Source organism: Miniopterus schreibersii, assembly GCF_964146895.1.
Source record: "Miniopterus schreibersii genome assembly, chromosome: 1".
NCBI lineage: Eukaryota > Metazoa > Chordata > Mammalia > Chiroptera > Miniopteridae > Miniopterus > Miniopterus schreibersii.
Window position 1 is genome coordinate 145,820,353 of NC_138101.1, and position 21,126 is coordinate 145,841,478.

The 21,126-nt window shown below is 39.3% G+C and overlaps 1 protein-coding gene across 4 annotated transcripts in view; it reads left to right on the top strand.

Moving 5' to 3' along the window:
* The first annotated feature begins 3,081 nt into the window (after positions 1-3,081).
* Positions 3,082-21,126, top strand: part of GOLM2 (golgi membrane protein 2) — an 82,149-nt gene continuing 64,104 nt past the window's right edge. For all 4 annotated transcript variants that reach the window (XM_081123564.1, XM_081123562.1, XM_081123565.1 and 1 more), the window contains exon 1: positions 3,082-3,710. In XM_081123564.1, coding sequence (XP_080979690.1) covers positions 3,384-3,710 — 327 coding nt within the window. In that variant the 5' untranslated portion in view covers positions 3,082-3,383. The remainder of the gene's footprint in view (positions 3,711-21,126) is intronic.

Sequence of the window (21,126 nt, forward strand, 5' to 3'; positions counted from 1 at the left end):
GGCGTGCAGGAGGCAGCCAATGTTTCTCCCTTTTTCTCCCTCTCCCTTCATCTCTCTCTAAAACAATCAATTAAAACATATTTTAAAAGAAAGAAACCTCCATCTAAACAGAAAAACTCCTATGATTCAACCATACTTGCCACTCTATAATAGATGCTTATTCCTCAATTAAATCTTAAAATATTATTTCTCTATAACCATACTACCCTTTTAGTTTTAAGAATATATTTATGTCTATACTTGATAACCTAAAAGATATCCCAAAAGATAGGAACTGACTTTCAAAAAATAATTTTACTTGCCTGGCTGGTTTGGCTCAGTGGTTGAGCATTGACCCATGAACCTGGAGATCACAGTTCCATTCCTGGTAAGGGCACAGGCCGATCAATGATTCTCATCATTGATGTTTCTATCCCATTCTCCGTCTCCCTTCCTCTCTCTGAAATCAATAAAAAACATATTTTAAAAAATAATAATTTTACGTTAGAATAGTTTTAGAAATACAGAAAAATTGTGAAAATAGTACAGAATTCCCATATACCCCACATCGAATCTCCCTCATTATTAACATCCTATATTAGCATGGTACATTTATGACAACCAATTAACCAATAATGAAACATTATTATTAACTAAAGCCCATATTTTATTAGATTTATGTTCACATTTTATCAGGTTTCCTTAGTTTTTACCTAATGATCCTTTTCTGTTCTAGGATTCTATCTAGGATACCACATTACATTTATTATGTCTCCTTACCCTTCTTTTGGCTGTAAAAGTTTTTCAGATTTTCCTTGTTTATGATGACCTTGTAGAATTATTGTTAAAGTATTTTGTAGATTGGCCCTTAATTGGGATTTGTCTGACGTTTCTCATGATTAGACTAGGGTTATGAGTTTTGGGGAGGAAGACCACAGAATGCTATTCTCATCGCACCATATGAAGGGTACGTACTAACAACATAATTTATGTTGTCGTCAACCTTTATCACTGGCTTAAGGAATTGACTTTTACTCCAGTTTGTTTAATGCCCAATCCAGAACCATTTATAGGAGAGCACTTATACACTGCCTTGATGATATCTGGATTGGGCTCATTAGTAGGGGATTAGCTTGAAGAGGTAATCATTAAAACAGAAAAAAAAATGTTCCCTGAGGGGAGGAGTGGAAAAAGAATTGGTTTTCATGATTCAGCCCTGCCAATTAGGAGACATATGACTTTGTGTAAATTACTTCTGCATCTGCAAAATGGAATAATGGTACCAAATAGTTCTTTGAAGCATTTGATGAAAATAATGTTTGTAAATGTGTTCTCTATATTATACTTTCACATGTCAGAATGCTATATAAAAATGTAAACACTGTTTTTCAAATTATAAGAGAAAGTTTATCTGGAAAGTTACAGAGGTACTAGAAGGGCCCTTGGAGCTTAGGAGAAAGAAAGGTGGGGGTAATGCGCCTGGTGGGAAGAAGAGGGGAAACAGAAAGGCGCTTGCATGCTCCCTAGAGGGAGAGCTGGCCAAAAATGTAAACACTTTTGGAAAGAGTTACATCTTAAGCAGTTAACATCACTTTAGAATAATTTTCAACAGCTGGCTAAGCAAAGCAAAGTCAGTATGAAGTTGAAGAAAGGATAGATGGGAAAGCCCATTATATTCAATGATTTCCCATTTCTGCCTTGCTCCCTTTGCCAAAGTTGGTTTGTCATTGGAGTCTGGATGGGATTTCTTAGATCATGTGAAACCAGAGCAAAGGGATCAAGTTTGACATGAGTTAAATATTAATAATTTTGGTATTATTTGTTTTTCTGTATCTATGAGATGGAAGTTATTACGCTTTGAAGGTACAATAATTCTTCCGGGCTATTCTAGGACCATTAGTCAAGTACCTTCATTTTTGAAATGGACAGGAAGCATAGAATAATTACTCACAGATGACATGTTCCTGCTGCAAAATCATACCACTCTGATTTGAATGAAATTATCAAAGTTTGTGCGTTCCTGAGGTTTTATGCTCATGGAAGTTCTTTAACCCGAGGTTTGAAAAATAAAGTAACTCCATCTTTTCCTTAAACAGGAATAGAGCCAATACCTTTTAAATTTTTTATCCAAGGACAAAGGAAATAGGCAAGACAAAAGAGGTGCGGGCTTTCTTTGCATCACCGTAATTAACGCTGAACATATAGCAACAGTTAGCCTGGTATAAAGCAAAGAGGAGTGATGTTAGAGACCAGTGATCTGGATTCAAGGCTAACTCTGTCTCAAACAAGACATGGGACTTTGAGAAAGTTCCTGCAACATTTTTGTGTCTTGGATTCCTCATCTGTAAAACTGTGTGGTTGAGAGGACAATATGAGACCAGGCATGCAAAAGCATTTTGTAAGAGAGCTATTATTTCTCATTTACAATGTGGCTGTCAGTAGCAGCATTACTTATCATTCACTGAGGGCAGCTTCTGGACTTTCTATTTGGAAGCCCAGCTCCAGGCAAAAGCAGCAGTTTAAGAACAGAAGCTCACACATTCTTAAGTTCTTCCCGTTCGTGAAAGCAGTAACCTTGGACACCAGGGTGGCACCATCCCTTTCAGCCATAAAGCTTAGCTTTTCTCGCTTTTCTCCGTAATGTTTGGGGCACCGCTATTTCACTGTCTTTTTGTTTTGTGTTCTCTCCACATCGTTAACACAAACGAGAAAATTTCCTTCTACTGAAGCAAATGCAAAACCTTTCTAGTCGTCCCTTCTGCCCGCAGCTTTTTTCCCTGCATAGCGGTCGCAGCCCCAGAAGTCTTCAAAGACAAACACTTTCAGGAGGGGCAGGGCTGGCACTCCCTACACCCAGAGCAGGTGAAAGCTGACGAGACACCGATTCAAGTCCAAGAGCTAACCCCAAACCGCCAAAATGAACACCAACACGCTCTCCACAGATACAACCCTCGCGAGATAAAACTGCAAAGGGCCGGAGAAGCCTACTTTCTCGCGAGAAGAGGGGGCGTCGGCGGAAACTAGGAAATGGCCCCCTAGGCGACTGACACAGCCGGTGGGCGGGGCCAGAGTCTAATCCGCCCCCTTCCGGCTTCTTTCCCCGCCCCCTCATGCTGATGTGTTAGGCCGGAGGTGCGGGCAGTTAGGTTCCTTTGGTTCTTCTCAGCGGGTGCAGGTTCGTGATCGAAGCCTCCAGAACGCGCCTGGGCCTGACTTGAGGAGAGGGGGCGGGGAGGGGCTTGCGGCCCCGCCCCCTTCTCCGGCTCGCCGGCGAGCGCGCTGGACCGCCTACTCCCTCCGCGGGTCCTGGGGCCGCGTCCCCCAGGCAACTCAGCAGCGGAGGCCTGAGCGTCTGCCGGCAGGTGTCGGCTGCGAGGCCCCCAGACACAGCCCGGTTCGTCCCCATGGTGGGTTTCGGGGCTAACCGGCGGGCTGGCCGCCTGCCCTCCTTCGTGTTGGTGGTGCTGCTGATGGTGATCGCGATCCTCGCCTTCAACTACTGGAGCATCTCCTCCCGCCACGTCCTGCTTCAGGAGGAGGTGGCCGAGCTGCAGGGCCAGGTCCAGCGCACCGAGGTGGCCCGCGGGCGCCTGGAGAAGCGCAATTCGGACCTCCTGCTCGTGGTGGACTCGCACAAGAAGCAGATTGACCAGAAGGAGGCCGACTACGGCCGCCTCAGCAGCCGACTGCAGGCCAGGGAGGGCCTGGGGAAGAGATGCGAGGATGACAAGGTAAGGACGAGCCCGCTCTCCTCATCCCCCATCGCTTCAGCTCCGGGGTGGGGGTGTTAGCCCGCTGGTGGCTGCCTTATGCCTTCCAGGATTGCAGCCCCGGAGGCTCTCCTTTACCTCCCACAATCCTGCTTCTGTCGGACTTTTCCTGGTTTAATTACTGCCACATTCTCCAGTCCCTGCCAGACGAAAGTGGCTGTTAAGTTCTGGGTCTCAAGAGTGGCCTGTGTGTGGATGCCGCCTTTTCTCCAAGCGCAGTTGCTGAGCTGGCAGTAGGAATCATCTGGCCTATGTGGCCGCCTTACGTTCACAGATACACAAACCTGGAGACTGCCAGATTTAGTGTGGGTATTGTTGCCTTAGCCTTATTCTATATCTGATCAATATGAATTTTTTTATTTAAAGAATGGAGCCTCCTCTAACTCTTCTACTTATGGTAGTCATCACATATCTTTTTAAGCAGTATGACTTTTCATAAATCTCTATAGGACAATGTATATAGGGCATAAATCTCTATAGGACAAGTTTTTAAAGAATCAAATACGACTGCCCTTTTTGCGATCAAAATGTTATTAGAGGTAGGCTCTGAAACCATATATGTGCCACATTTGTGACTTGGACATAGTTAATCCCAAATTAGGTACTCAATTTGAATTGTTAATGAAATTAACCAAAAAGATAGAATTTAAAAATACATTCCAAACAACAGAGAAATTAACCAAAAAGGCAGAATTTTAAAAATACGTTCCAAGCAACAGAATCTCATGTCAGTATTCTCATTGTTTTTGAAAGGAAATAAAAATGAAATTTTGTATGCTTAGGTAGCTATTATGGTTGGTGTTTTATGCAGATGGAAAGACATACAAAATTTAAATTTAAAAAGTTTAAATCTGGATTGTAACTAGACCTGCTACTAAATAGTCTTTGTTCTCACCAGCATATTGGAACTATATTTGTTACTTATGCAATTTCTGTGGTATAGCAGAGTTGTGAAAATTTGTGGGATAAGTAGATGCCTTTCTGCACACTTCTTTGGTAATCTTCACATTGATTTGTGTGTGTGTGTGTGTTCCTATTATAGTTATAAGTTTTTATTTTGTATATCAAAACCATTTATGTCGTTGTAAATTAAAATCTCCGTGAGCTCCCAACTTCTTTATTGTCACCAGTCTCTACCTTAGTTCTATTTCATGAAGATTGAGAACCTCAAGTAAGTGCTTCTCTATAACCCCCTCCTCTTCATCACAACATAGACATCCTCAGAGAGGGGCAAGAGATCAGCAGATGTGTACACATACTGCATACCAAACTCTAAAGACAAAAATTCTCTTAGGTGGAGTAGGCAGAAATCTGTGAAATTTTGGACTATTTAAATGAGATCTTTGGACTCGGAATGGTTAGGTATTACTATTCAAGTTCCTCTTTCCAATCTGAAAGGAAAGATAAGTCTTTTCTAGTCATTTATTCTCTGGATTCCATTTCTTCTATTTACTGGACTGTAATTATCAGTTTTAATTAGGTTTTTACTTTTACTTTCAAACACGTATGTATAGGTGTCTCCTGTTCTAAAATATTTTTTTATTCTCCTATATACTCCCTTCTCCCAGTGAACCTTTTTTTTTTTTACTTTCTCTGCTAAACTCCAATTCTTGATGGTCTATAAATGCTCCATCAACTTCATTTGTCATCCTCATCCTAATCTTGTTTTATTCTGCTTGCCAGCCTTTTCTCCCCTTTTCTGAAGCCATTCACTTGAAAGTCACAAGTGATAGTCTTCCTAGTCAAATTCCAAAAACATTTTTATTCTCAATCTATTTAATTTCTCCATAGTTTGGTCCTATTGATTATCTCTAGGTTTTTATTTGGGGGAGGGGGGTTGTTTGTTTCTTTAAAATATATCTTTATTGATTTCAGAGAGAGGACAGGAGAGGGAGAAAGAGAAAGAGAAACATCAGTGATGAGAGAGTCATTGATCGGCTGCCCCCTACCGGGATCACGACCCCTACGCCGCATGTGCCCTGATGGGAATCAAACCTCCATCTCCTGGATCATAGGTCGATGCTCAACTGCTGAGCAACGCTAGATGGGCTACCTCTAGCTTTTTGGAAACTGCCTCCCTTCTTGCTTTTATAATTTTGAATTCTCCAGATTTGCTTCCTACCTTCTTTACTATATTCTTTGCTGGATTTTTTACCCCCTCTATTCACCTATTACAGACTCTATTTTGGGGCTTTCCCTTTCTCTTCAGAGCAGCATTTCTAAAAGTGATGTTTAACAGAATACTGTCCTAGGACTTATTTGTTAATCAAGTGATTGGGAGGAAAAAAGGAAAACCTTCTTTTTGGAAGGGAAATGTTAAATCATAAAAGTGATATATCCTCTTCCTGGGTTTTCATTATTGTTACATGCTGTTGAGTCAGCTCTAACTCCTGGTGACCCTGTGAATGAGTGATGTCCACAATGTCCTGTCCTCAACAGCTCAGCTCAGCTCCTGTAGACTCATGTCTTATGGCTTCTTTTTTGGAGGCAATCCATCTCATATTTGGTCTTCCTCTTTTTCTGCTGCCTTCTATTTTTCTCAGCATTATGGTCTTTTCCAAGGAACCCTGCCTTCTTATGATGTGCCTGAGTAGTACAGCTTTAGTTTTGTCATTTTTGCCACCAATGATGTTTCAGACTTAATTTGCTCTACTTGTTCATCTTTCAAGCAATCCGGGGTATCTGTAAAGCTCTCCTCCAACATCGTATTTCAAGTGAATCCATTTTTTTTCCTATTGGTCTTCTTCTCTGTCCAGCTTTTGCATCCACATGTAGTAATTGGGAATATAAGGGTGTGGGTGATCTTAACCTTGGTCTTTAATGACCCCTTTGCTCTTGATGATCTTTCCTAATTCTTCCATTGCTACCCCTCCAAATCTCACCTTCTCTTGATTTCTTGGCTGCAGTCTCCATTTGAATTGGTGACTGAACCAAGGAAAGCAAAATTTTAAACAATTTCAGTGTCTTCATTATTTATGTTAAAGTTGTGTATTTCGTCATAAGTCATGATTTTTGTCTTTTTGCTGTTCAAATACAGTCCTGCTTTGGTACTTTCTTCTTTAACTTTCATCAGAAGTTGTTATGAAGTCTCTTAAGAAAGAAGTAAAGAAGCCTATTTAATTTTGTTTAAACTAGTCTCATTTAATTTGATCACAGATTTCTATTTTCATAGGCTGTTTGTTATCATGGTATAGAAGAATATAGCAAAGCACACCAGCTGGGAAGTGTTTTCCTAGGTATCTTAACTACTTTTGTTTGGCTAGTACTTTATGCAGCTAGCTTATAAATATATATCTTTTATCTATCAATTGCATATTTTCAGCTAGCTATAGCATCTTTGTTGGAGTGTTGTGAATGCTTGTTCTGGGAGTCAATGGGGAGGCTCTGAATCTGGTAATGGAAAGGGGGGTCCTGGTCTAGATAAGCTATAGATGAAATTTGTCTTTCAGAGGTGTTTCCTTTATTGCTGCTACTCCCTTGGTATCTGGAAAATTATATGGTAGATTAAAAATTATTTCATACTTTGAAGGCTGCAAATTAGGTTAGAATTTTAGCTCAGTTTATAGCTATGTGATTTCAGGGCAAGTTATTTAACCACTTTGGGCCCATTTCCTCATCTGTAAAATAGGAATCATAGTACCTATGTAGGTATTGTAAAGATCTGAGAACACCTTATTTTTTGCCTTCCCCCTAAAGGTTTATAGCCTAGGGGGATGTATTAGTTTGTTAAGGCTGCCATACAAAATACTATACAAAAGACTGGATCGCTAAAAACAACAGAAATTAATGTTCTTACAGTTCTGGAATCTGGAAGTCCAAGGTTGAAGTGGCAGCAGGTTGGTTTCTTCTGGTGCCCATCTCCTTGGCTTACAGATGTCACCTTCTTGCTGCTTGATCATCACATGGTTATCCCTTTGTGCATGCACATTCCTACAGTCTGTTCCTCTTTTTTTTTTTTTTTTATTGTTTATTAATTGATTTTGAGAGAGAGAGAGCAAGTGCTCAAGAGAGAAACATCAGTTTGTTGTATTTACCCATTCATTGGTTGATTGTTGTATGTGCCCTGACTAGAGATGGAACCCGCAACACTGGTGTATCTGGAGGACACTCTAACCAACTGAGCTACTTGGTCTGGCCAGGGCCATATTCCTTTTCTTTTAAAGACACTAGTTATATTGGATTAGGGCCCCACTCTCATGGCCTCATTTTAACTTAATAAACTCTTTAAAGTCTTTATTTCCAAATAGGTTACATTCTGAAGTACTAGAGGCTGAGACTTCAATATATGGATTTTGGAGGAGCATAATTCTGCCCATAACAAGAGGAATCCATGACATACATGCTGCTTTTTCTTCCCTCTTTTTGTCAGAAAGGCCCTTCTGTTTCCTAGATTTGGGGTATTTCTCTTATCCTAACTTGAATTTTAGATACCTGTATCTTATACTAAAGCTATGTGGTCCAGGTGGGCCCAGTCAAGCTCTTGATAAATAAAAGAAACTGTTAGAGTGTAGAAAAAAAGTCAGCTTTGAAGTTTGAAGCTGAACAATAAATGACCTCTTTTCCCTTTAACACACATAATCTTCCTTGAGGCAATATATACCTTTGGATGAATAGGGAAAAGGTCATGTGCACACACACATACAACACTCATGCATATACCAAATACATATATGTAAAAACTCTGGCACATAGTAGATGTTTATTACCGTGGGCTTAAATCCTGTCTCTGCTGTTTAGTATGTGTATAACCTTTGACAAGTTAACTTTTCTATGCCTCAGTTTACTCATCTGTAAAATGAGGACAATAATAATCTCTCACTTTTGTGAAGTTTAAATGAATAAATTCATTAAAATGCTTAGAACAATGCCTACCACATAGTAAAAAAATGTTCAATAAATGTGTTAGCTATTATTATTCCACAGCTACTTCCTGTTTCTGTCCTGCCTTCTCTTCAGGATAGGACTCTATCTGGGTTTCTGACCAAAGTATAGTCCCAGGTCCAGCCTACCTGCCTCACCCTTTGCTCCTGTTTGTACATTTTTTTTCTTCCCATTTCCTGGTCCATTTCTAGTTAGGCTTAGCTGACTCCTCCCATATTTGTCTTGGCTGACTCCCTGAAGCCTGAAGCCTGGCTGTTCCTCTGTATTTTGAGGATCATCCTTCTATAGTCTTCTGGTATGCTGCACATAATAATTCCTGTCTTTACCTCTCCCTCGCCGGTCATAATCTGGCCAAGTTCTAGCTGTAATCTCATATTCAGTAATTCAACATGCAGTTGAGATAATTGATTAAATTAAGTTTGAGAAACATCACTCTGGTGGCAGAATAGAGAGCACTGATTGGAAAGAGAGCAATAGCTTCCCAACTAGTCTTCTTGCTCTGGTCTTTCTTTCTTTCAATCTGTTCTCACCCTTAAGCAATCTTGATCTTCCTCAAACCTTACTTTCGGAGTGGCTGCATCACTCACTGCATCAAGTCAGAATTCCAGCTACCTTTGTATCCTACTATCCCCTGACTCAAACTGTGTTCCAGACAGCTTGTTAAGCACTTACTATGTGCCAGGCACTGTTGGATTTGCTTATCTCAGATGTAATCCTTTTAACAACACTGTGAGGCAGATAATATTCTCATTTTATGGATGAGGAAACTGAAGCACAGAGAAGTTAAGCAGTATGCTAAGGTAAGAGAGCTAATGAGTCATGGATTCTGAATTCAGACCCAGACAATTTAATCTTAGAGCCTGTTCTTTTAAGCACTATGCTATTAGGCCTCTGCATAATCACAGTCTTTTCTTAACTGCAACACTTTGTTTAGTACTCATTACATGATGGAAGTTTAAGAAAGATCCAGAGAAGAACAACTAAAATCAAGGTAGGAAAGAGCAGTTAATAGAGAACCAACTAAAAAGACCTGGGGAAAAACTTGAAAGAGCATGTGACTAAAAAATATGGATATAAACTTTCCATACCAAATTTTGCAAGGGAGTTTTGTGCTTATACATATACTACTTATAAATGGCCCATTCTCATAGCTTATGCTGCTGCCCTAATGCTATATAGTATCTCTTGCCTTAGCTGGAGGAAAGAAGGAAAGTATTTTACATATATGTGGGGGGAAAGTTTCTTAACAAGTTTTACCCCTGTTGCCCCTTCCTCAAAGGAAAAACATATACTAGTTAGAGATTTGAGTTAACTGCATAGTGTACATATTTTCCAAAATGAAAATGTCTGAAAAATAATTTTTTTTAAGATTGTGGTAACATAAATTTACTATCATAACCATTTTTAAAAAAATATATCTTTATTGATTTCAGAGAGAGGAAAGGAGAGGGAGAGAGAGAGAGAGAAACATCAATGATGAGAGAGTCATTGATCGGCTGCAGCCCGCAACCTGGGCATGTGCCCTGACTGGGAATCGAACCCTGATCGCCTGGATCCTAGCTCGACACTTAACTGCTGAGCCATGCCCAGCCGGGCCATAACCATTTTAAATTGTACAGTAATGTTTGCTGTATGCATATTGTTGTGTAACAGATCTCTAGAACTTTTTCAGGTTGCAGAACTGAGACTCTATACCCATTGAACAAAACTCTCCTTTTCCCCTCTTCCCAGCCCCTGACTGAAAAAAATTTTTTTGAGTTGAGAAAAAATTTTAATATAGATACTCTTACAGTGGCATAAAATAATTGCACATAAAAGGATTCCCTTTCATTAACAGAAAAAAATTATATTAAATTGGAAACCTTAGAAAATCTAGAGCATATATTTACTCTATATGCTGAGAACTGAAGTGAGCTTTCTAGTACAGTTAATTCTGGGAAAATTGGTATCAGAAAACTGAGGGATGGACTCTACCATCAAGTTTTTTATTTGAAGGTAATGAGTAGGATCAGCCTATATTGGCCTTCTGCTAGGTAGAAGGATTATTGTTGAAAGTAAATTCCTCTGGTAGCCTATATTGGGAACAGCTTAAATACATTCCCTTATATATACTCTAATCAGTCTTTTGCCCCCACCACACCACCAAGTGCCTTTTCAAGGTACCAGTGATTTCAGTGTTGCTAAGTCCAGTTGTTAATACTCAGTCGTCATCTTCACCTATGAGCAGCATTTGACATAATCAGTTCATCCCTCCTCCTCTCTGAAACAAATTATTCATTTTGGCTTTTAGGAAATCTAGCTTTCTTCTACCTCACTAGCCATTCTTATTCTTTTCTGGTTCCTCCTCAATGGAATGCTTCAAGGCTTAGTCATTGGACCTTTTCCTTATGTACACTCAATCCCTGCCACCTCTTTAAATATCTATACACTAATGATTTCCAAATTTCTGTTATTTGCTCAGACTATTCCCTTGAATTCCAGGCTTGATATCCAACTCCTTACTCATCATCTCCTCTTGGATGGCAAATATGGTTTTGGACTTAACCTGTCCAAAGCCAAACCCCTGATTTTTCTTTCCCCTACCCCAAAACTTCTACTCACAGTCTTTTCCAACTCAGTTAATGGCAACTCCTTCCTTTCAGTTCCCCAGGCCAGAAACTTTGGAGTCATTTTTGTCTCTTTCTTTCTCACCCTCATATCCAATTTATTAGCAAACCCTGTTGACTCATTGTCGGGGGAGGGAGGCTGCAAGGGGTGTTTCAGAGGCGAGATCCCCCAGAATAAAGAAGGCCTGCGGAGCCGACATTGAGAGAAAGATTCCTTCCTTTATTGCATACAGTGCTGGTTATATAGACTATAGCAAGCAGTGTACTAATGTTGCATGCGCAGTTGCATTCTGCTGAATCATCATTACATAAGGTCACCATCATGCACACGTGTCATGGGATCATGGACGGGACACTGAGACCTGTCAGCCCTTATCTGACACACCTGACACTCAGCTTTAAAATATATCCAGAATCCAAACACTTTGCCCCATCACTACCATCCTGGTCTAAATTATTACCATCTCTTGCCCATTATTGGTGATAGTTTAATTGGCCTCCTTTCTTCTGTCCTTACTCCCACTTCAATTTATTTTCAACACATCGTGTTAAAATGTCAATTAGATCATGTTCCTTATCTGTCCAAGATGCTCCAGTGGCTTTCATCTTAGTTGCAGAAAACGCCCAAGTCTTTGACAGTGACCCATAGACCCTATACCATTTTCTTCCCTCACTGTTCTCTGACTTCATCTCTTATTACCCTTCTTGTTGCTCCATTGATTCACACCAGTGATTCACACTGACCTCTTTAATGTTCCTTGAAACATCAGTCATTCTCCTGTGATAGGGCTTTTGCACTGGCTGTACCCTCTGCCTAGGACACTCTTTCCCCAGACAGCTGCATGGTAATTCTCACTCTTATAAGTCTTTGTTTAAATGACACCTTTTTGTTGAGGCTTTCTCCTTCTTCTCCATCTGTAATATATTTTCTCCACAGCACTTATTAGTTTCTAATATATTGTATGACTTGTTTATTGTAAGCCCAGCCCACACAGGAGAGCAGGACTTTTTGTGTGTTTTTCTGATTTGCACTATCCCATTGCTTAGAACAATGACTTGCACAAAATAGGTACTCAGTAAATATATGCTGAATAAATTGACATAGGAAGAAATTAAAGGCACTTTTAAGACCCAGAACAAGATTTGGCACTAGTGGTGAGCAGTCTTGGCAGGAGGTGGCTGGAACATGACTAAATAAGAGGAGACCTGGAAGTGGAAAGTGTGACTAGGGCATTATAGCATTAAAAATTGGGAGCATGTTGGAAGGATGGGGAACAGTGAATGTAATGAAATTTTTGTCTATGAAAATGAACATAACTTCTGTAGAATCCATTTAAGGTTTGGTTCTGATTTTAAAGGAGGCAATGTAATTTTTAGTAGTAAAAAGGAAAGGAAAGGACAGACACTCTGCTGACAATGCACAGACATAGTAAAGAGCCCTGGCCAGTGTGGCTCAGTTGGTTGGAGTGTTGGCTGCAGGTTTGATTCCCAGTCAGGGCATATACCTAGGTTGCCAGTTAGATCCCTGGTTGGGGCATGTATGAGAGGCAACTAGTTGATGTTTTTCTCTCACATCAATGTTTCTCTTCTCTCTCCCTCTCTAAATTCAATTTTCAAAAATGATAAAAGAGCAATTTAATTATTAGAGATGGTTAAAAATACCTTGACTATGTCAAGGAGACCGTTTCAGATAACTGGATAGAGAAAATGGTGCCCACCTTATGGAAGTCATTAAATTCTTGGTAGAAGAGTTTTAGATTCTACACTATGGGCAATAGTATTCTATCACAGGGTCTTGACTAGAAGAAAGACTTGATGGAAAACAAGTTTTTGCAAAGGTGTTTCTCACTAGTGTTTGGAAATAGATAAAAGTGAGAAAAGACTAGTGACAGATTAGATTTCCTCATTTATTTATTTGATAATAATGTTGAGTGCCTACAGTGTACTAGGGGATTATAGGGGTGACCAAACAAATAAGATCTCTGATCTTGTGGAGCATATTAGTGCAGCTAGACAAGAACAGTCCATGTAGATCAAGGTGGTCACCATGAACATAGAGTTAAGGGTCAGATCTGAGAGAAATTGAAAACAAACGAAGAATTGGCAGGATTTGATGACAGCTTGTGTGGAGTGTGAATGCATGCAGTTATAGGCACTAATGGGCTGGTAAATAGGATGAGAAGAGAGAAGAGGCAGAATCAAAAGGTTGATGATGGCACTGAAGGTGATGGGGAAGTTGAGGAGGGCTGCTGATTTGTGGAGAAACTATTTTGATTTTTTTTCATTTCAAGTTTCAGAGATTCATGAGAGGTGCAAGTGGAAATGCCTTATGGGCTGGACATGGCAGATAGGGAGGAGACACTTGCTTTCATACTTTCCAGGTCTGCCTTTCTTTCCCTACCCACCTCTCGTTCTCTCCTTCCCTTTCATAGCCCACCATCTGGACCCTCTTACGGCTTTAAAATTTATCACTCACTCAACATACCCTTTGTGAGTTGCCTGAAGGCGCTGCTCTATAAGTTCCTCATTATGGGACCGGGGCCCACTGAGAAGCCACCATCCCAAATATTGGTTGCTGTGGTAGAATTGTGCTCCACCTAATTGCTTATGCTTGGAAGTGATTCATGTCATTTTCCTCACATTTCATTGCCCTTCCCTCAACCCAACTTCAAAGGAGTGAAGAGGGCAATCCTACGGAATGCCTGGGATGAGAACCAGGAATATTCGCCAACACTAATGGCTACCGAAGGCCTTGATTATTAATTCATTTTAACATAAGCCTGACATAGGATTTCAAATCCTTGAAAATTTATGAAATATCAGAAAAGAGATTAGAACTGCTGAACAAACTATACTTTTTCAACTTCATCTGGACTGCTGATCCTTTCTATTTTCCTTTCCAGCAGCCCTGTTCATTCTTTACTTTCCTCAGTTGAGCTAAGATTCCATATTCTTTTGTTTCAGCATAGTTTCTTGCCATTATTCTCTCCTTTACATGCCTATTTCAGGCACAGCTACAGAAAATCATATAACCAAACTGGTATGTGTAGAAAGTTATGATCAGCTACCTGAACTGAGTTTTCAATAGCACCTTACAAATTACATCGCTCTACTCCACACACTTGTTCCAACAACTTTCAAACTTTTACCTTCCTCAGGCTTCCCCCACCTTCTGACCCCCATTTAAACTCCTTTTCTTCTTCCTTAAGCCCCACAGGTGATCTCTCTCCTGCTTGTCCAAGAATTGCATAGGAACTGATAAAACTTTCACTACCAAATCTATAGGCATACTTATATCTCTACCCATATGTCTTTTATCCTTGTTGGAATAAAAAAGAGGTTCATCTTTCTTCCAGGACCAACCTCTCCACCTGTTCTCTGGATCCAATCTCCACCTTTTCAAAAACCTTGTACTATTATTATTGCTCTCTCCCTCTTTTATTCAATATATCTACACTTTCTTCTCAGCACTTAAAAAATACTTGAGCCGGCTCACGTGACTCAGTGGTTGAGCATCGACCTATGATCCGGGAGACCAAGGTTTGATTCCCAGTCAGGGCACATGCCTGGGATGCGGGCTTGATCCCAGTAAGGGGCATGCAGGGGGCAGCTGATCAATGACTCTCTCATCATTAATGTTTCTATCCCTCTCTGAAATCAGTTAAAAATATAAAATAAAAATAAAAAATAAAAACATCAATGGAAAAATATCCTCGGGTGAGGATTAATAACAACAACAAAAATACCTGAGTCTTTCTTCCTCTTCCTAGTCAAATTTCTTGACAAGAGAATTGTCTTTGTTCACATCTGCATTTTCTCTTCCTACTCCTAATATCTCAGCATCTTTTTACCCAGCACTCTATACCAGACTCTCCTATTTTTCTTCTCTCTCTCAATTCTTCTTAGTCTCCTTTGCTAGCTTCAACTCTGTTCATTATTAAGTGTTATAGGTTGTAGTTTTCTGTCTGAGATCCTCATCTCTTCTTCTGTTCTCTTCCTAAGTAACCATATTCACTCAGAAAACATCAGTTATGCTGATGACTCCAAAGTGTGTATCCTTTACCAAGAACTCTCTCCTGTTTCTTGTACATTGCTGTATTTCTAGGCCTTCTACAGTGTCTTTCATTTAGTAGGTGTTCAATAAATGTCTTCCTTGTGACTGGCTGACAAAATGAATGAATAAACCAACTTCGTAGTGATTCTTCGTGGTTTTTCTTAGATAGACCAAGACTAAATACTTTGTCTCCTCAGGCCTAGCACATAGTGAATACTCAGTAAATGCTTTATAAGTGACTGATTGACGAAAAATGAATGAGTGAATAAAAAAACTTTGTGGTGATTTATTGTCGCTAACCAAGAGCAAAGACCTTGCTTATTCTCTTTAAAAAGTAACAGTATAGCTTAAACTATAGCTTGCTTCAAGGTAAACTACTACTTTAACAGATCAACTAAAAGTTGCAGGAATCTTTGCAATGTTTACTAAATAATATGTGTGCAATGAAAGAATTGTAAGAAAACAAGGTTAACCACCTACCTGATCTAGTATATGTGCAGCGGCCATGAACACAGACTCTGGTTTGGGACTGCCTGGGAGAATATACAGAATCTACTGTAGGTATATGACAGAAGACACAGTTTCCTCATCTACAAAATGGATAGCTTACCACATGGGGTGGTGTAAGGATTAAATGCAGTACCTGTGAAGTACTTAGCACAAGACGTGGCACAAAATAAGCATTTAATACCCATCAGATATTAATGATATTTCATTTTGATCCAACTGGTATAGGGGCCAGCCAAAGACGTACTTTAGATAAGTAATCACTAAACCTGGCTGCTTATCAGAATTACTTGAGCTTTAAAAAAAAATTTTTTTTTAATTGATTTTAGAGAGAGAAGAAGGGAGAGGAAAAGAGAGGGAGAGAGTAACATCTATCAGTTGTCTCTGGCATGCACCCAGACAGGGGTTTGAACCTGCAACCTGGGTATGTACCCTGACCAGTAATCAAACCGGTGACCCTTTGGTGCATGGGACGATGCTCAACCAAGTGAGTCACACCAGCCAGGGCTTCTACGGCTCTTTTAAAAAAAGATTCCTTGCCCATCCCCAGACTACTGAATCACACTGGAGTGGGGTGGGGGAGGCAAGAATTTATATTTCTTAAAACTTCCCAGGTGATTCTGAGTATCAGCCAGGTTTGGTAGTATGTTACAGAAGATAAAATTGTCTCTAGAAATCATCTGAGCATGGAATATAATCAGGAAAAATGTATCTGGTGTGGAGAAAAAGGAACCAGAAATGACATCTGTAAAAAGCCAATTATATATAACCGTTGGGATCAATGGTCATCGTTGTGCTGATTGCCTAAGAACAGGTCATAATGAAAGTGAAGCAAGCACAGCTGAGCCATTTTCAAGGTCCCAGAATGAAAAGAGAAGCAGAACAACTGAGCTGATAATGGCTGCCAAAATTAATTCAGAGTAGCCATGTGGGATGGGGAAAGCATTAAAAGAGCTTCAGAAAGAGGTGGTAGAAATACAAATGTTAAGTTTTAGGTATTGGAGGAAGGACGATTAGAGGAAAATAAATGAAATAGCTGTGGATGAGCAAGAAGTGCTATAGGAAAATCTCAGCAGAAGAGAATTCTTACTGAAAAGAAGAGATGAACGTATGCCTCAGAAGAGAGGGGGAAAAAGAAGAGGTCTCAGGAAGGATATTTTAGGAGATTAACATGGAAAAGGCCAAAGAGAGCATGGATAATCAGCCTATTATAGATGGATTCCAAATCCCAGAAAAACAAGTATTACAGAGGAGGAGAGGTAAAGCCCAAGGCAATGAAGTTGATAACTAAGGGGAAATAAATGAAGGAATTCAGAAAAAGTCTTGAAGGTTAAGTAGAATTATACAACTATGGATCAAGTACAACTTAAGGTAGGAGAGTATGTAGTACAGAGTATGGAACATAAGGGTCATTCAGCAAACAGCTATTGAGTGTTTGTTGGTGTCAGGAAGTATGCCTGATGGACATACAGGGATGAGTGAGAGACACGGTTCCTGTTCTTATGGAATTCTCATTTCTGGTAAACTTTGTGGGTAGAAAAGAAACAGGGTGACAGTCTTATTGAAAATAAGACTGCATGTGATAAAAGAATGTTTCGTTTTTGAAAGAACTGAGTATGAGGTTCTTCCCAGTAGACTCTGGGGCCAGGCAAGGCATTTTGAGCACTGTAGGTTTTTGAAGGATATATTAGAATCTAGGTTAAAGTCTATCTGACCATAGATGTAAATTAGGCAAGAGGATGGGGCTGTTTGGGAATGTATATGTCTGTCTCTCTGTCTGTATCTATCTGTCTATCTGTCCATCTGTCTACCCACCCACTGACCTCTTATCCCAAAAGAAATCTGAAAGAGAAAATGAAATAATTATTTGGTATCTTTCTTGCATGTTGTAAATAAGGATATTTTGGGAAAAGTCTGAAAGGAACCTATGAAGCCAGACAGTGAGAATCATTTTATGAAATAAGGATTAAATAATACTTCTTATAATTTGTGTACTGTTACCTGTCTGGAATATATTTAGGGGGAAAATATTCCTATAGCATTGCTAGTTCAACAGAGAGTATATGTCTCAAAGGGAAATATCTTATTTTCCAATCATGTAGTAATAAGAACTCTAATTTCTCAACAGCTGGGAAGTTTGGGCAGAGGCATTTAGAAGATAAGCAAATTTCTTTTAGAACACGAGGAAATTAAAACTATGAGAAAGAATAATTGTAAGGAAATTCAAGCTTTCTTTTGAAGGTGATAAGATGGTAGAAGTATTAAAAGAGGTGAAGGCTCTCAGAAAAAGGGTTAAAGCCAAAGGAGTTAAAGAACTAAAAAGACCTATCTATATGCAGAAATAATTAATGAAAAGAAAGAAAACACAAACTTTAAGAAATTGAAGCAAATGTTAAAAATTAGAAACTAAATGGGAGAAATCTTTATAAACAGACTCAAGATGGTAGATCATAAGATTAAAGCCAAAATTAAATTATTGTTTTACATACAAGGGAGTGTCATGGTAAGTAAAAACATACTCAGATTTCCTTGAAAGGACAACATTGAACGTTAGAATTTTTTATCAGACCATTTTAGGAGCTAGATAAGAATTTTGGGGGTGGGGTATACATGTGGAGAGAAAAGGGATCAGATGCCTATAATATTGCTGTGTCAAAAAGGTGAACAGATAATTTTAGTAGCAGACATTTAGATTCTGAAAGTGAGCAACATAATAAAATTACTTTAGCCGAACTTCTGGGTTTAATGATCTGCCAGCTGGGCTCTGTGACATCTTTGAGCAAATCCTTGGCACCTCTGTTCAAAGGCATATACGGATAGTGAGATAACTAGCACAATAAAACTAGTGTTAATAGGAAGCAAGAGAAATTGGGAACTGGTACCTGCTGATAATACTAAATACTGAATATAAGGTTTTTCTGAGAATCCTGTTGGAAAGATTGACAGGAATAACAGAGAACATGAGATGCCAAGGTGACAATACTCTGTAAGGGGGTCTGAGAAGCTAACTGAAAAATCCTTACATGGCCTGGAATTCAGTGGGAAGTAAATTCATTATGCTTGGATTAAGAAAAGGTTTTAACACACAGATCAGTGGAACAGAATAGAGAGCCCAGATATAAAGCCACATGTATATGGGCAGGTAATTTTACAATGGAGTAAAGATAGTCTTTTCAATAAATGGTGCTGGGAAAACTGGAAAGCCACATGCAAAAGAATGAAACTGGATTACAGTTTGTCCCCATCTACAAAGATTAACCCAAAATGGATCAAAGACCTAAATGTGAGACCCAAAACAATAAGTTACATAGAAGAAAACATAGGTACCAAACTTATGGACCTTGGTTGTAGAAAACATTTTATGAACTTGACCCCAAAGGCAAGGGAAATAAAGGCAAAAATTAAATGAATGGGACTATATCAAAGTAAAAAGCTTCTGCACAGCAAAAGAAACTGACAACAAAACAAAGAGGCAGCCAACCACATGGGAGATGATATTTGCAAACAGTAGCTCCGACAAAGGTTTAGTTTCCAAGATATATAAAGAACTCATAAAACTCAACATCAAACAAACAACTCAATCAAAAAGTAGGCAGAAGACCTGAGCAGACACCTTTCCCAAGAAGACATATGAACAGCCAATAGATATATGAAAAGATGTTCAAACTCACTAGCAATTAGGGAAATATGAATTAAAACTACAATGCGATACCACCTCACACCTGTTAGAGTGGCTGTTATCAACAAGACAACCAATAACAAGTGATGGAGAGGGAGTGGAGAAAAGGGAGCCCTCACTCACTGCTGGTGGGAACGTAGACTGGTACAACCACCGTGGAAAGCAGCCCGTCTATTCCTCAAAAAATTAAGAATAGAGCTACCATACAACCCAGCAATTCCTCTCCTTGGTATATACTCCAAAACTCCAAAATATGTATTCACAAAGATATATGCACCCCTCTGTTCACTGCAGCATTATTCACAGTGGCCAGTACATGGAAACAACCCAAGGGTCCTGCGATAGAGGGCTGGATAAAGAGGACGTGGTGCATGCACACAATGGAGTACTACTCAGCCATAGAAAGGATGAATTACTGCCATTTGCAACAGCATGGATGGACCTTGAGAATATTATGCTAAGTGAAATAAGTCAGTCAGAAAAAGCTAAGAACCATATGCTTTCACTCATATGTGGGATATACTACTGAAACTCATGGACACAAACAGCAGTGGTGATTGTCAGAGGGAAGGGTAGTGGGTGAAGGGGGTCTTAATATGTGGTGACAGGAAAAGATATGACTTTGGGTGGTGGGCACACAGAGCAATATACAGATCTTGTAACACAGAAACACACACCAGGAACCTATATGTTCATATTAACCATTGTCACCCCAATAACTTTAATAAAGTGTTAAAAAAAGGAAAAGGCTTTTTTTTAAACATGCTATGATTGTCTCTGTAATACCATGTGAAATATATTGTTCCAGACCAGCTTTTGAATTGTGAGGACTTCATACATGAGCCATGGGGATCAGTGTCTCCATTCTCAATAAGAAGATTGAAGAGAAAATTAAAGCACTAAGTAAAAAGCAGTACTGCCCATATAACCCTTTACTATTTTTATAGTCTGTGTATTGAATTTCCCCTCTTCCATTAAAAAAATGTTTAAGTGTATAAAGATATAAAAGAGACAGTCCAGGAAAGTTGAGGCTACTCATAGACGGGTGTAGTCAAGAATAGCATTTCTCTAGCAATTTCAAAAGCAAGTTTAAAATAAAGAGGACAGGAAAAAAAAAAAAAAGTACAGGGAAGCTAGAATAGGATCATAAAAATGGATAAAAAATGAAGTAATATAAACTTGTTGAAAATAAGAATAAAGGATGGTTATATTTTTTGGAGGGGCAAAAATGCAAAAAAAAAAAAGGATCATGATAATAAAGGAGTGGGAAAGAAAGTAAACATAGGCTAATTTGAAATTATTAGAAAACATTCTTAGTGATCAATTGATCATATAACTGTTGGTGTTAGTTGATGCCTGAGCTCCAGACCCACTTATTCAGCTGCCTACTGAAGATCTCTTCTTGGGTATACAAGTGCCTCAAATTCAACAGGTCCAAATCTGAAAAAATCATTTCTGCACTTCTCCCTCTCCCTCCAAGCCTGTTTCTCCTGTGTTTCCCTATTATAGAGTATTATAATCTTACTCATCTAGTCCCCCTCTTTTAGAAATGTAAACATCATCCTTGATGTTTCTTCTTTTACTCCTATATCTGATCAATCAGCAAGATTATTCGTTCTTTCTTTTGATAGCTCTCACATATATTTATCT